The sequence below is a fragment of the Pelmatolapia mariae genome, linkage group LG23 (assembly GCF_036321145.2).
Source record: "Pelmatolapia mariae isolate MD_Pm_ZW linkage group LG23, Pm_UMD_F_2, whole genome shotgun sequence".
NCBI lineage: Eukaryota > Metazoa > Chordata > Actinopteri > Cichliformes > Cichlidae > Pelmatolapia > Pelmatolapia mariae.
In genome coordinates, this window is record NC_086246.1 from 39,828,858 (window position 1) to 39,843,923 (window position 15,066).

The window sequence follows — 15,066 nt, forward strand, 5'->3', positions numbered from 1 at the left end:
ATGGTCCCCAGAGCGCCCACTGGACTGCGTGTGCGGCGTCACAGTTAGAAAGTGCTTAAAGGCTTAGAATAAAGCACTGTATGAATGTGAATTCAGTGTAGTGTTATATAAGTACCGGACCATTTGCCATTAATCTTCTGCTCTCTATGCTACCGTTAAGCCTGATATTATTTCTGTCTTTACGAGCTTCACATACACGCTGACACAAACACGCACGAGTGCACGCTTTGTCTGAGGTTTTCTTTAGAAATGAAAAAATCACGCTTACCATGAAAACACTTTATTTCATCATGTTGTATCGTTTCATTGAAAATTAACAGACCAGTAAAAAGGAAACAATACAGTTTGAAATTCATCTTCGCGTTCCTTGCGGCATACCTCCGGCACAGATATCGATCGAATGGCTTTTTAAAAAATTATTATTAAGAGTCCTTCCTGTATATCATGAGGATATTGTCATTCGTTATTACGCATTCTATTCAAGGTTTACAGTAATATGAACACAAAAAATCACAAGTCTACAGTAGAGTTGTGCCGTAGTGGCGAGCGGTTAAGATAAACTATCAAAGAATCACTTGCATGCACGGTTTTTTGTCTACATAGCCTGGATTAAAAGAGAGCGCTACAGGACATCTAAAGCACTGAGAGGAAAACAGAAAATCTTCTCTAAGACTGCGACTGTGCTCAATAACAAAGGTCTGTGTTAAAAGCTTCGCATTACACACTGTTACAGAGGGAATCCTTCAGTATGTGCTCCTAGGACATACAAAATAGTCAGCTATTAGAAAGCACATATAACAGCTAAGAAGTCTTGAAGTGATAGAAGAGCAATAACAGAATAATTATCATCATAATAATAACAATAGCATTATTAATAATATAGCAACAGGTGTGATCTGCCTTTGTGTGTGTGTCTCTCTAGCTGATGTTACAGTATTTTACATACAGACTAATTACATTTGCATGATGACTGAACTGTACATGGTACTGCAAAAATACTAACGGGTAACTCACTTTGATGACTCGGAATATAACGAGGAGAAAATAAATTATGGTCGATTTTTGCTCATTTTTAAAGACGGCGTCCGGTTTAAGATTTAATTCGAGCTGTGTGAAAAGACAAAGATCCAGAAAACACACGGGACTGAGGCGACGAGAGACGCCGACGTGCTGTTTTTGTACCTCCGAACTCGGCGAGGGTCACTCACCTGAGAACCGTTTCATGCTGTCGAGAGCGAAGACGCGAATCTCAATTACGAGGCCATTTCTGCACAGATCACGGTGCTGAGTGAACAGATCATAAACTGCGAGGGCTTACTCTCACCTTTCATTCATCTTCCTTTCCTCTCAGAGCTTCCCCCCCCCCCCCCTTTGCTCTGAGCAAGCCACTAATTAATCCAAACTCTCTGAGAACGAGGGAAATTGAATCTAAGATGAAGCTCCGCGTTTGTCTTCTTGTCCACACTTCACGAATGACACGAGCGCTCTCGGCTGCGGTCTGTCCTCTCTGCTTGTCTCGCGCGTGGCTCGGAGACGAGAGCCGGGACTCAATCAATCAATAAGCAGTGAGCGGGTTAACCATTAGGGAACGACCTCGCTTGACGAAACCTGGATTGTACAAACTAATGAAATGCATGACAGGTGTAACTGACACAGAAAAAACCCAACTGACTGACACGAACTAAATGTTTGTGTGAGATCACTTTAAAAGATGGAGGGTGCCATGCTCTTAAGAATATGTTTTTTTAAAATTCTGCTGATGGAGTAAGCATCGTAATGTGTTTCTTTCACCCCACCCCTCTTCTCTGACGAGCCTCAGAGTTTAGTCACCCGCTGAAACGAGACAGCCGCTCTGCCGCTCCATCCTAAACGCAAGTTTTGTTCAAGTCGACCTTCACCGGCAGCGGCCCGGCTTCCTGGCTCTCCTCCGATTGCTTTACGGTGACGGCGATGACAGGACTCAGGTGGTACGGGTTGACCTTGTGGGCGTTTTCCAGAAACTCTTTATCTCCGTTGATACTCAGCTAAAAAGACACAAAGAATTTTTTTTAAAAAGGCACAAAATACCACACGGCGTGGATAAACTGACAGTTCTAGGAAAGCGTTTGTGGACTGCTGTGATTTAAAAGTTCCTTTTTCTAAAGGGAAGAGAAGGCACACGTCTGAGGTTTGACAGGAGCCGACAGCTTCAGCGATGGAAAGAGGAGATTTCTACCTGTATCCTGTTTTTTTTAATGGATTTTTACCGCACGCGTTTTGAGGATCCAGGACAAAAACGTGAGACCTGACAAACACACATCTGTGTATTCCCAGTTTATCAGAGTCAAATATATAAAAATTCTTCAAAGTCTAAGTTGGTAATGCTGCGATTATCTAATGTTTGAAACATTCCCTTTTCTTTAAAGCTTTCTGAGAAGACTGAAGAACTCCTCACGAGGTACGTCCTCCAGTGCATTCACAGCATGTTTACATACGCAGCAGCTTCTATTTACTCATAATTACAACTTGTGTAAACTATCAACAGATAAATAAATCAAATAAAACTTGCATGTGTGGCTGAGATATGTTCAGTAACAAAGCAAAGTGAGACACCGGAGTGCACAAAACACGAGTGTAATGATCCAGCTGCAGCCTGGTAGCATGTTTTAAGGCTGTGACAGGCTGCAGATGAAGTGCACCTCACTAACGACTAACGGGTTGGATGAGCAGAAAGGGAAGACCAGGAGAAGACATGCTAGCTGTTGTGGATGGGAAATGCTGATAAGAATCAGATATCAAAGCAATGTTTATGCCACCTTCCTGGAATGAAATCCAGACTCAGACAGAAGTGGGCTGTTGTTTGGTTTGTGTTACTTTAAATGTGTCCTTAAGGAGCTCCGAGATTAGAAAACACAGGTGCACTGCCCACCCAGGCAGAGCAGGTGAATTCATGATTTAATGTTGAGTCATTTCTTTTCCAAATGTTTACCTGTGTCTTGATGTGCTGCTCCGGTGCGGTAACGAGGCTGGCACAGCTGAGCCACAGCATGACCATGATAGACAGGAAGAGACAAGCAGCTAAAATCCACCGCGGAAGGCCTGAACGTCTGCAGAAGGAAGCGGGGGAGCAGGGGAGGGTGTGAGAATGAGGTGGGCCAGAAAGACCGAGAAGCTCGCCAAATTATAAATAAATGCACCGCAGATGTTGTATAGACTTAAATAGCATCTCGTTAATGCAATTAAAGTTCAAAGTCAAAGAATCAGAGAGGTATTTTTCTGCATGTTGCAACTCGTTTACTGAAAGAATTACTTTATTTGATTCTCTGTGGTTCTAAATGGCGTTTTATGAGTTTTGCAAACAGGATGAACTTCATCTGTTCAGCTGTCTTTGTCAGTTAGGACGTCAGTGTAAGGTCGGGGAGTTAAATGTGTCCACTGCCAAACACTGCACGATACTGCAGCTCTGTTAGCTGTGTTAGATTAGCTTCATCAAACAGGTTTCAAGTGTCTTTAGGTTCATTTTCACGCTGGCTCCAAGGAGCACTTGTGTAAAAGCAATTTAAATTTATGAGAAACACTCTGCTTAAATCATTTAATTGGTGATTTTCCACAGTGGGACTGTTTGTTCAGCTAACCTGGACATGCAGCCGAGGAAGTCGTGCTCAGATGCGGGGTCTTCCGCGTGCTGGACAGTGTGTTTCCCTTTAGCTGCAGCTTTGGGAGTTCCCTTCTCCCCGTGTCCCCTCGCACCTGACACACAGTTAAAAAAGTGGACACCAGTTCTAGTTGAAACAACTAATGGTGGGATATTGCAGAAGCATGGATGTGCAGAGCATTTTGGTCTAACCGTGGGGCCTCTGGGTGTGAGAGTGGACCTGAGGCCAGGGTTTGTCTGCCACGCTGGATCGAGGAGCCTGCAGCTCGGGCAGAGAGTACTCCATCTCTGGCTGGCTCTGAGGAGAGGAAAACAGCATCAGAGGAGCTCCAAATAAGAATAAGTGATGAGAAAAGTCAGAGCAAACACATCGAAACCCCACAGAAGGCATCCAGCTGATCCTACATCACCTTAAGGTCACGATTATAGTGAAAACCTTTAACATTCAGTTAATCTTTGCGGAAATTTTGACTTTGGACACAAAACACCTGCTTCTCTTTTCTCTCCCTCATACAAAGATTTGAGATTCTTACCCACAGACAGCCCTGGAGCTGGAGGGATGATTCAAACTTGTATTTAAGGACATTTCAGCCCTTTAAGAGCCATCTGTGAGGGTACGGTCTACAAACGCTCACCCTATTAATCTCACGGGTCCCCGTGAGTTTCTCAGCATAATGACACAGTCTTTCCAGACTCTGAATCTTTCTTCTCTGTTCAGTAAAAGTTCAGTTATTCGTACTTCAGCATTTAACGTCGTGTGAAACTGACGCCATCATTAGCATTCATTTTTTTCAAGCATGCTCAGTTTCCTTTTCTCACAGACACTGAAATAAGTTCACTAAAGCTCCTTTTAGTGGGACACCATCTCTGAAAAACATCTTTTTAAACCCACATAGAGCCTGCTGTTGCCATTTGCACTGTTGTGTGTTTCATTACGTGCGCGATGTTTTCGGTTCCCCTGGAGAACTCATTAAAAGAGGATTTTGCCTCCTTACTGCTGACCCTCCCTCCACTCTAACAGCAGCTGTAGTCAGTTGTAACGATACTATTGCTGGCCTCAGCAACAGCACACTCTCACAGACCTACTAACAGCACAACACATCCCCGTGGAGTGTCTTCTTCCCCGTTATTCATCCATTCGGACACTCAACGGGATCAACGGGATCTGAAACCTCTTGCTGTGTCTGACACTATAATCGAGGATCATTTTCACTTTATTCTTTACTTTGTTTTGTAAATGAGTGATCTGCTAACTTAGTGAGTGATTTCAGTCACATGACCAGAGCAGCAAAGCACTGCTGACGCGCTGCAGTCACTCTGGAAACTGAGTTTATTCTCACTCATTTTCAGTGGCGGTCCTAACCTGTTTGGTGCCCTGGGCGAACACTCCCTCTGGCGCGCATGTTCTCGTTTCGCTTGTGGGGGTGTCCTCCACGACGTGTTTGTCAGATAAACTGGTCGTAGCTGTGGATCTGAGAGTGTGTGTGGCTGTTTATCTTCCCCTGTCAAGGGTGTACCTCAGATTTCGAGCCTTCCTGTTCTGTGGCCAAGAGTATTTCACTGTGCCTATGCAGGAAACATGCACTAACATATGCATGGGGGGGGGGGGGGGCTATCGTGCTACCCTTTCGAAGGAAAAAAAACGTACAAAGATTTGAGATTCTTACCCACAGAATTCTTACCCCCCCCCCCCCCATTCCAGCTCACAGTCCTGATCAATCAACATCAAGAAGGGATCCAAGTTAAACTGTGATTGTCATCCACACCCTCGCTCCCTGCTGCATCCAGCGCACGTGTCGCTTGAGTCCGTGCTTATGTCAGTTCACCAATATCGATAATTCCAGCAAAATACCTGTGAGTCAGACTTCCTCCAAACGCTGCTGTGTCACCACTTCTTTGCGTTCTGTTCAGGCGTTTTCTTTAAAATTCACTTGGGCAGAATGACTAATGCAGGAAGAAATGGAGCAGCGCCTTCTCTTTGTGTATTCAGAGTTCAATTTGTTTGTTAACAAAAACCACGGCTCAGCTGGAAGAGGCGTTTAATCGATCCACTTTTGTTTCAAACGCTCTTCTCCCGCCACCTCATCGAGGGCTGAACTGTCAAAACAACAAGGTGGTGGTGAGAAGGGATAAAGGGGTCTGCTTTGCAAGTCTTTCTTTAAAATTACAAGTTTGTTTTTCCCTTCAGTAGGAATAACTGAGAATCGTATACTGTCTGGTTCCTGTGATCCTCCTGCTTGTTTGTATGATGCTTGCTCATATTATTATCCTCACAGCATGGTGTCAGGCAAAGACACACATAAGCTCTCTGCATACAGTCAGCCTGCAATGGACAGCCATGCCATTTGTATTTCAGGCAACAGCGGTTTATTCCCGCCTCCTCTCTGCTGTCCCGATCCTTAGCCCGACTTTTCCTGTTGTTTCAACACTCGGGGAGTCAATCTGTCGAGTTGGTGGCGGTTCGCCAGCTGCCCACTAAACACAGGCCCGATAGTTTTCTCACTGCCTCTCGGAGCCTGCTGGTTTCCCCCTGCTGCTCCAGTCTGCGTGTCGCTGCCATAAAGAGCAAACATCCATCACCGAGTCCAAAAGAAATGTCGGTAATTTCATATTCTGCGCTTGCTCCATCGCCATATATGAGGTTGAGAATTACAGCCCAGCGTGCACACACATTTTTATACCTAATAGTGAATTTCAGCATAACAGACAGCTCTGTGTTACACAGAAGCCTTTGTGTGTATGCGTTAGAGTGCATAAATACTATCATTTTCCACGGAAGCCTTTAATTATGTAGCTATAACTGCCATTGAAGTCACTTATACAAACGGGAAAACACTTGGGAGAGATGGTTTTTGATTTTAGAGGATCTGGCTGGGCAGTCAGTGGTTAAACAGATCCAATATTATTTTAGCTTTAATGTAGAGGTGGTTTACTGTGTTGGCTTTAACAAAAAAAGATGCACTAACATCTGAATTTACTCTTTTCAATAACAGAAAACGCGACAAATGCTGAATCTTTTTCCACTCTGCATCTAAAGACGCACGGTGATGGATAATAGAGAGGTTTTTTCCAAGTCAGCCAAGGTCACCAGACACACATGACTTCAGCTGTCAATGCAGAAAAGTCTGCATCAGCACCACAGTGGAAGCAGCACTTTCACTTTTTCACTGTTCTTCGGCGTAGTCTGTTCTGTTTAATCTTGCAGTGAGTTTCCATCGTGAGGTGAGTTCAACAGCTGGTCATCAAATATGCATGGCAGCGAGGGGAAGTGACATCATTTAAAAGGAAATTTATAAACAATTAAAGTGCTGTGAGGGGGGAAAAAAACATCCAGCTCTCTGAATTCAGCCACCTTTCCTCCACCCCGCTGTGTGCCCTTGTTCACTCAACCTTCACAGATGCACTGACTCTAAAATGAGCTGTGAGATCGGCTGGCCCAGGCTGTACACAGTGTATACCAGAGGATACATTTCACAGTTCTAACGGGAAGGAAGCAGAGGTGAGCTCATCCAGTAATCTATAAGGGCTCGCTGGCTTGCTTTAACCTCCAATTAAAAACATATGATGCGTAAAATCGCCGTAAGTAGTCATTTTATATTTTTCCAACACCGGTGGGCAACAGACCCTGCATGAACGAATATATCCTGAATATACTGTGCAGATACTGTGTACATGCACATTAAAAATTTCTGTCTTTCCAGTCATGTGGTGTGAAATTTGTAGAACAGACTGAAGATCTGACCGAAGCAAAGAACAGGATTCCATCTTTTTGGTGGTTTGTCTTAATTTTGAATGCCGGGTAAGAAAAGTGGCGTAAATGCTCACACTACTGTTTTTATTTACAGGTGACACATTCAGGGCATAACTGAAAAGTAAAACAAACGTTCCTAACAGCCAGCCAGTGATGACGCGTGTGGCTGCCGTGGGATCAATGACCTCAGTGAACATTTTCCTGCATTGCTACTGCAGTCAGATCCAACCCGCAGTTATCTCCTTAAAACACTACATCATTCTTTTATATACAGCCTATGGGAGGGGTGTCCAACATAAGGTCCGGGGGCCTGAATCGACCCAGCAAAGACACCAATCCGGCCCAATTTGTTGGCTTTGTAAATTTATGTGAAGGACATAAATGTTGGACTTTTCACAAGTTTTACAGCTTTTCCTGCTGATGAAGAGCTCCCCCTGTGGCCACTCACAATGCACCGAGGTAATTAAATTATAAATTAAACACATTTACTTCTTTACAGTTTAAGCCCAAAGAGTCGTCAACATTTCTGATGAAATTGCTTCTCTGTCTTACATTAAGGTATCTCACTGTGGAGTTAAACTTGTTTATACTGACAGAAATTGGAGTTTCACTGGTCCGGCCAACATATCAAAGCTGTATGTGGCCCACAGTGTAAAATGAGTTTGACATCCCTGCTCTATGGTGTTCCCCGTCTCCCAGTGCCAGCTGGTCCTACCTGGAAAACCACAACCTTGCCGTCGTCAGCCTGCAGGTAGAAGGTCCAGGTGGAGGAAATGAAACTCTGGGCGGAGCTGACAATGTCATTGCACCAGCTGGACATGGCCTCCATCACAGAGGGCGGCTTTGGGCGGAGAGTCATGGCCTTCAGCTGCAGGAGAAAGAGCAAGACGGCAGTGAGGGTGGTCTCCTGTGCTTCAGTACGCACTTGTGTTTTTAATGTGCTTACACATGCCAAGTTTAAACCGACACCTATAAGTTGTGTGTGTCTGGGTGCACCTATAGAGCGCAAAGTGCTCTTTCTCACCTTCCTTCTCTTGATCTCGGGTTCGGAAGGCTGGCTGGCACAGCCGGTGCTGCAGGCCTCCTGCTCCAGCAGCTTAATATATGCCTCCTGGCATGCTGTAGAGAGAGAGAGAGGGTGCAGTAGTGAAGTATGACAGAATATATAAAAAAGGAAAAGAGCAAAAGCAGGTTGACAGCGCAGATGAAGGAGTGAGAAGAGAAAGAATGAGCACAAAAGGGAAGTCAGCAGAGAAGAAATAAAACAGGTGAGGGCAGAAAGAACGGACGCAACCGAGACGACTCGCTCCACAATGCTGTTACTGAAGCAGAAGGAACCGGGGCATCTGCTGTCTGGACAGCAAATCACATCATTGATTTTCAATACAGCAGTTCAAACAGGGAGAACAGCCTGAAACCCCCCACCCTGACAAAAACGAGCCTGCCAGCTTTCAGGAAACACTGCAGTGTTTTCCAGAGCTTTGATGTTGCTCTCCAGATTTTATTTTCAACTCCAGTCCTGTCTTTTCCAACGACTACGAAAACACCAAATTCGAGTACTGATTTTGACCCTCGTGACCTCTCTTCAGGATTCTTTCTTTTTTCCATCTGATTTACAATTAACATTGAAGAAAATGCAAAAATAGATAGATAGATAGATAGATAGATAGATAGATAGATAGATAGATAGATAGATAGTCACGCCAACAGCCCAATGGACAGCTTGACACACTGACTCACCTCCCTGACACTCCTCCCTGCTGGTATTAAAGCCAGCGTTGCCATTGACAAACTGGCAGATGGAGTAGAGGCGACAGCCACGGTGACAGGCGTTCATTATGGAGTCCTAGCAGTCAAACAGACAGAAGGGGGGGGGTTCAAAATTAGAGATGTCTCCTGTAGTCTTGGATAAACTCCAGATAACCTTGTTAGGAGCTGTGACATAGATGGGTCATGGCATTCGTAATGACACGGTGCAGCTGTAATATTATGGCCTGACATAAACAGTTTATAAGACACGTTTAGATGCTGCCAGAGAAAGCCGATGGTAATGAGCGAGCTCCATGAAAATTTTGCAGGATAATGTGGTGGTGAGAGGAGGATGCACATTGCTGCATCCTCCTCTCACCACGCTCTTGATGCAAATAAAGAAACAGCGTCCTCTGGTGGCCTCGCTGGGAACAGACGAGACAAAAAAAGGTTTTTGGCCAGTTTATTACAGCCTTGAGCTTTTCATCATCTTTACTGCGTTTCCGCGCTGATTCGGAGGGAGGGGAAAGGCTGTTTATCCCAAAGCGCGAATGTGAATGCGTACACAGCGTGCCTGGAGTCGCTGTTCTGTGTGATGGACGCAGAGCTTTGGATCGTAGATTTCAAACCGGGTGTTTGCAGCTCTGCCCCCTGCCGCCCTGCAGGGTGTCTGAACCACACCTGAAGGCAGCAGAGGAGGAGAGGGGGAGGAGGGGGGAGACAAACACCCGAGATATGAAATCTGTAATCCACGGAAACTCACAAACCTGCCGCCCTCCGGTGTGGCCTTGTCTGCGTAAACCTGTCTACAAACAGCGGATCCGAGTGGGTCACTGACGCAGTTCACGTCTCGACTGGCCTTTAAGATGCACACAGAAATCAGCTGCATCCATTTTCGGCCTAAGTGCGCCGAAGCGTCCCGGAGGCCCTCGCGCGGACCTAAACACGTTCACTGCGGGTTATCATGAGCTCTGGCTCCCGCGTTAGTCTGCGCTGTGCGCCGCAGCGGGATGGAGCCTGCCGGGGACCACTTACTTTAGCGGGGTTTTTGTTTCTGATGGTGAGCGCGCACTGCTTCTTGCAGTAATTGATGTCGCCCAGCTGGTCGTCAAACAGATCGGAGGACGCTGCAGCGAGTCCAGCGAGGAGCACGGAGAGCAGGGCCGAGAGCGCGCACATCCTGCCGCCGAGCCGAAGCATGCCAGATCCCGGAGAGAGCCGCGGAGAGTCGCTTTGTGGCGCCACTGCTGCTGCGGATGCTTCTGCTGCCTCAGCCCGGGTCCAGTCTGCCGCTCCGCTGATCTGCTTCTGCCCGTGGCGTCACGCGCATCATCATCGTCATCATCACGCACGCGCCGGCCCCCCTCAAACAGCCTACTTGATCCGCAGAGCAGCCTTTGCTGCAGTGCATAAACGAGCAGCGGAGAGGAGGACCTGACCCACACCTGAGACCTCACAGAGACACAACACGCAACTCACGGTCACGCCTGTTAGAAGAACGGTTCACTGCTGGGTTACCTGAAAAAAGAGGATCATGAAAAAGTTTAACCGATGCTAGTTATAGAAGTGCTGTACAGATTATATGTAGCATAACATAACACAACATAACATAAAATAATATAACATAATGTAACGTACTATAACATAATATAATGTAACATAGTATAATATAATACAATATAATATAACTGAGAGTATTTGTGAGCATTTGTACCTGAGAGTATCCATATGTTTCTGACAGTATTTGTAAGTTTCTAAGAGTATCCGCGAGTATTTGTGAGTAACTGACAGTATCTGAACTAACTGTGTGTAAGCTCTTAAAGAAACAGAGTGTTTTGGCTCCTCCTCTGTCTCTGACTGCCCATCACTCGTTTCTGCTTTGGGTGGATATCTGTGGGCGAGTGTCATTTTTTATTCTTAATATTTCTAACCACTCTCTGGACCCTCTGATGCTGATGCTGTGATCTTGAGGACATCGACCTGAGCAGCGCTCCATTTTCTGTGTAAAAACTTAAGCAGAGCCTCACCTGTAGATGAGCTTTTACAGTTTTTCTCTTGTGTTTGGAAGAACACGTGATGCACTTTTTATTCTGCATTGTTCTTCCTGTCATTTCATTAGTGCCAATGCTGTGTGAATGCAGGGGCGATGTTTTAAATCCATTTTTACATCGGTAAAAATATCTTTGGTGCAGATGTTTTAAAATGTGTTTTGTGAAATAACATCTGGATTAGGCGAGTTTACAACTGTATGCCTCCCACTCTTCAGTATAGAACAGATTCACTCAGAGGTGAGAGCATTACATCCATGTGGTGAAAGACTGCAGCCCAAACACAAAATACAGCATTACCTGCTCTCCTGCATTAGAGCTAATAAACTGTAATAACTTAAAATAAGTTGTTTTACAGGTGTAAAAAAACAAAAACCCACAGCTTTTGCATTCAGTGGGGTTGTGTTAAAAAATATGCTGTGAGAGAACAGGGAGCTCGATACACTGAAAAAAGGGGACTGGCCATCTCTTGGATTTATGCAAGCATCTTGCATGAATTTAACACAATTGCCTCATGTTTTAAGGTTAAATGTAACTATATAGTGTAAAAACTACATGATATGCAGAAAGGGTGTATTCAATTGTTCATATCATGTTCAGTTGAAGTAAGTCAATAATATAGCAACGTTAAATCTCGTGAAACCACGCGTGATTTCATCTCGCGGGCTTTGGATCGTGGTTTAAAAAAGGCATCCAGCTCTGTCAAGTCGAGCAGTCAACTCTATCTTTTTTGGTATGTCTTGATTTTTTGAATTAATATTTACCATATTTCAGCCAAATATAGTTAAACGTCTAGAGTGTCGCCATGTAACATGCTAAAAAAGAGCCGTTAGCTTGTTTGCTGTTTTATCTGTTGTCAAAGAATTGGCGCTTTTTCATTTGAATTTGTCTTTGGCACAAGAGCCGTAATATCACATTAAACCTAATTACGAGGCGCTCATAACATAATTTGGTTTTCTTTGTGAATAGATTTGCCAACTTATTCTTCAGTTACATTGTGTATTTACTGCACCGTGGTGTTAGTGATCTTTAGCTAACATCATCAGCGGCATTATGCTAGCTTACATCCCTACCCCTCCTGCCCTCACCTGCTGTCCTTTTGGGGGTTTTTTTTTTTTTTTGCTGCAAATTGAGAGACGACCTCTATTCTGCATTTCACCAGGAGTCAGCTGATGGACTGTGGGTTCAAGGTGTTATGGTGAGAAAGTATATTCTATTTTTGCTTAAGGTTTCTGCAATTTAATTATAATAGATTTTTTTTTTAATTATTAGGTGCATGCATACTCAACAGACCACCCTATAAATACAACTGAGAAATCCAAAATCTGCCATAGGTTTAACTTATACCTCTATGTATTGTAAGAAAGGTGATTACTGGACTCACATTAATGCAAACTTGAACTAAAATGAGGTTGTAACTTGTGGGTTGTTGGGTTGCAAATCAGAAACAAACAGCTTTGGATTTTTTTAATCCCATAAGAGCTAGAAACACAGGTTTTATTCAACAAAACATTACTGTTTAACCAAGCACAGTGCCTGCTGTTATTTCAAAATAATTTTATGTCATTTCAGATAAAATGCAGCATTCCAGTGCATCCCAACCATGCCTTTACAGTCAAGGTTTCTGACGGAGCTGAGTTTCTCTCTGACAGTCTGCTGAGAGTGTTTGCAAAGTGATCGGGGCAACAGGGCACAAAAGCTAAAGGATGTAGCTGCCATGATGACAGTAAGAACTTTAATATTCTTTAACTACAAAGTGTATATGTATTGTATTAGGTCAGTAAAAGATTTTTTGTACTGCATCCATTGAAACAGTCAACTATTACCTGTGAGTACTGATTCCACTGAAAGGATGCCATAATTTTCATCATGCATTTACTGCCCCACTGAGAAAAAATTATCTTTTTAAAAAAATATATGTTCTGGAAACTATATATCCATAAAGTTGATGTCAAACAGGAACTTTTGATATTGCTTTGTAGATGCTGGTGTTGCATGTTGACTGGTTTAAAAAGTCAAGAGTTTTTGTCTGGCATCATTTTCTTCTGTGCTACTGAAAACTTTGAGTTCACAAATCTGTTTTCTTTGTTATAATAGTTAAGGATGACATTAATGCTCGAAGGGAGTCCCTCATCAAAGTGCTCCGCATCTGAGTGAAAGACAATTGCAACATCTTGGTGCAGGAGTTCATGGTGAGTGTTTTATAAGTAGATTGTGGCTTTGCAACATTTAAAAATGCATTTAGTTATCCACTTGATCCTCATTGGACTGGTTAGGACCAGTAGTCCTCTTTAATCATTTGAAGTTCACATGAGGCCTGGTAGTGAACTTGGCCGCCGGCCCTTGAGGCCCCACCCCTGTATTAGGGGTCACATCAGTGTGGAAAAAATGTAAATTTGTCATTCTAGTGAACAAAGGAAAATCCCACCAATATTTACATTAGCTTTTGTTTGAAAAATAAAAGACCAACTGACCAACACCTAACCAAATTGTGGGGCTGAAAGTCAAAATTCTAACATCTTCTGAGTGACATAACTTGGATTTCTGATGGGCCGGTGTCTTTCTAACAAAAACTAATGTAAAGCATTTGAAATTATTATGTTTTTCACTCTCTCTTAGAAACTCTGTTAGCCCATGAATGGCAGCATGGCAGGCCACTCTTTGGCTATAGCTATTTACTATGTTGCTTGCATTGGTTTAAATTACTCTAACATTAGAACTGGTAGATTAAAAAAGAGATGAGTTTAAAAAGGAATCTTAAAGAAATGTTTTGTGTTTAACCAGGACTTGACTGAGGCCACTGCACAGATTGAGAAAACCACAATGAACATCTGTCTCCAGAGATGCGCCAGGCAATGACTTTTCTGATGTTGGCATCATCATCGAGGGTATAGTAGTTCTTCAAGATCTGGATAACGCGACCTTTGCAGTAGCCATGCTGTTTGGACCTTTTTTATTCCTTCAATATGAGTTACCCATCACAACTCTGCTACACTTTTGAGGTGATTCAAAGGGTGGTAATGGAGTTGGATGCAACTCAGCTCTCAAGAAAAGCTCACAACTAAGACAAAACTGCTCCTGCAAGGAAAGCTCACTGTTATGCATGTGAGGGGATCAGCTCTAGGTGAGAGGACATGTAAATCTTGCACTTGTTCTGCTGCATTTTGGAAGCTCAATTCCAGGATCAGATCGCAGGGTTTATTTTTAAATACTCTGCAACTGCCATGAGGACAGGCCCTTTTTTTTGTTGTTGTTGTTTGTTTTTCCTTTTGCTCTGTACAAGTTCTCTGTTTGTCTGTTTGGCAGCATTTTTCAATTTCTGTTTGTATTTTTTCTTTCTTTTACTAGTGAAGAGATGTAGCGTGAACAGTTATACAGTCTAAATATCCCATATGGGTCATGTGAAATGGTATTTTCAGTTTCATTAAGTTGAAGTAAAGAACGTTGAATATTTCTAAGTGTGCTGTGCTGTTTTGAACCAAGATGTCACAGTATGATCAGTGCTGTAATTTCTGACAGTCACTGTATCAATGTTATTTTTGCATCTCTTGAATAAAGGTTTTGACCTGCAAGTGCTAATTTCTTTAGTTATTGGGGTAAAATGGGTAATGTTAATAGGAAGGTGTTTGCCAATTCCGTAACCTAATTTAATGTTAATGGAAACTAACACTACCTCAAATTGTTTAGTTATAATTGTTGTTTAACTGAATCTTGACGTCAGAGGCCTTAAATAGAATGTTTTGTATTGTTCTTCCACAAGATGGTTACCTGTAACATTTTTCAAAAGAAACAGTCTAATTTCTTTGCTGTGATTGATTCCAGAGAACACGGAAAAACTGACATTATTTAACTGTTGATTTATATAGATTCGGTAGAGGAGTAAT

The 15,066-nt window shown here is 43.3% G+C and overlaps 1 protein-coding gene and 1 long non-coding RNA gene across 3 annotated transcripts; one reads left to right on the forward strand and one right to left on the reverse strand.

The window, feature by feature from the left end:
- Positions 1-264: 264 nt before the first annotated feature.
- On the reverse strand, positions 265-10,467 carry tmem59l (transmembrane protein 59-like). Its single transcript, XM_063466937.1, has 8 exons — positions 10,170-10,467; positions 9,126-9,231; positions 8,410-8,504; positions 8,101-8,253; positions 3,827-3,932; positions 3,615-3,729; positions 2,969-3,086; positions 265-2,024 (listed from the first exon to the last, which is right to left on the reverse strand). The coding sequence occupies exons 1-8, from the start codon at positions 10,332-10,334 to the stop codon at positions 1,866-1,868; spliced, it is 1,017 nt and encodes a 338-aa protein (XP_063323007.1). The 5' UTR covers positions 10,335-10,467; the 3' UTR covers positions 265-1,865.
- Positions 10,468-12,139: 1,672 nt separating this feature from the next.
- Positions 12,140-14,655, forward strand: LOC134621008 (uncharacterized). 2 transcript variants are annotated; one of them, XR_010092175.1, is made up of 4 exons: positions 12,140-12,380; positions 12,755-12,908; positions 13,280-13,374; positions 13,967-14,655. It is a non-coding gene; the product is annotated as an uncharacterized LOC134621008 (long non-coding RNA). The 2 variants fall into 2 exon arrangements; XR_010092174.1 differs by lacking the exon at positions 12,140-12,380 and having other exon boundaries at positions 12,507-12,908.
- Positions 14,656-15,066: the final 411 nt, after the last annotated feature.

Coding starts and splice junctions, on each gene's coding strand:
- tmem59l (XM_063466937.1), bottom strand. CDS start 10,334: ATGCTTCGGCTCGGCGGCAGGATGTGCGCGCTCTCGGCCCTGCTCTCC. Junction 9,232..10,169: donor GAAACAAAAACCCCGCTAAA/GTAAGTGGTCCC, acceptor TTTGACTGCTAG/GACTCCATAATGAACGCCTG. Junction 3,087..3,614: donor TTCCTCGGCTGCATGTCCAG/GTTAGCTGAACA, acceptor TTCCTTCTGCAG/ACGTTCAGGCCTTCCGCGGT.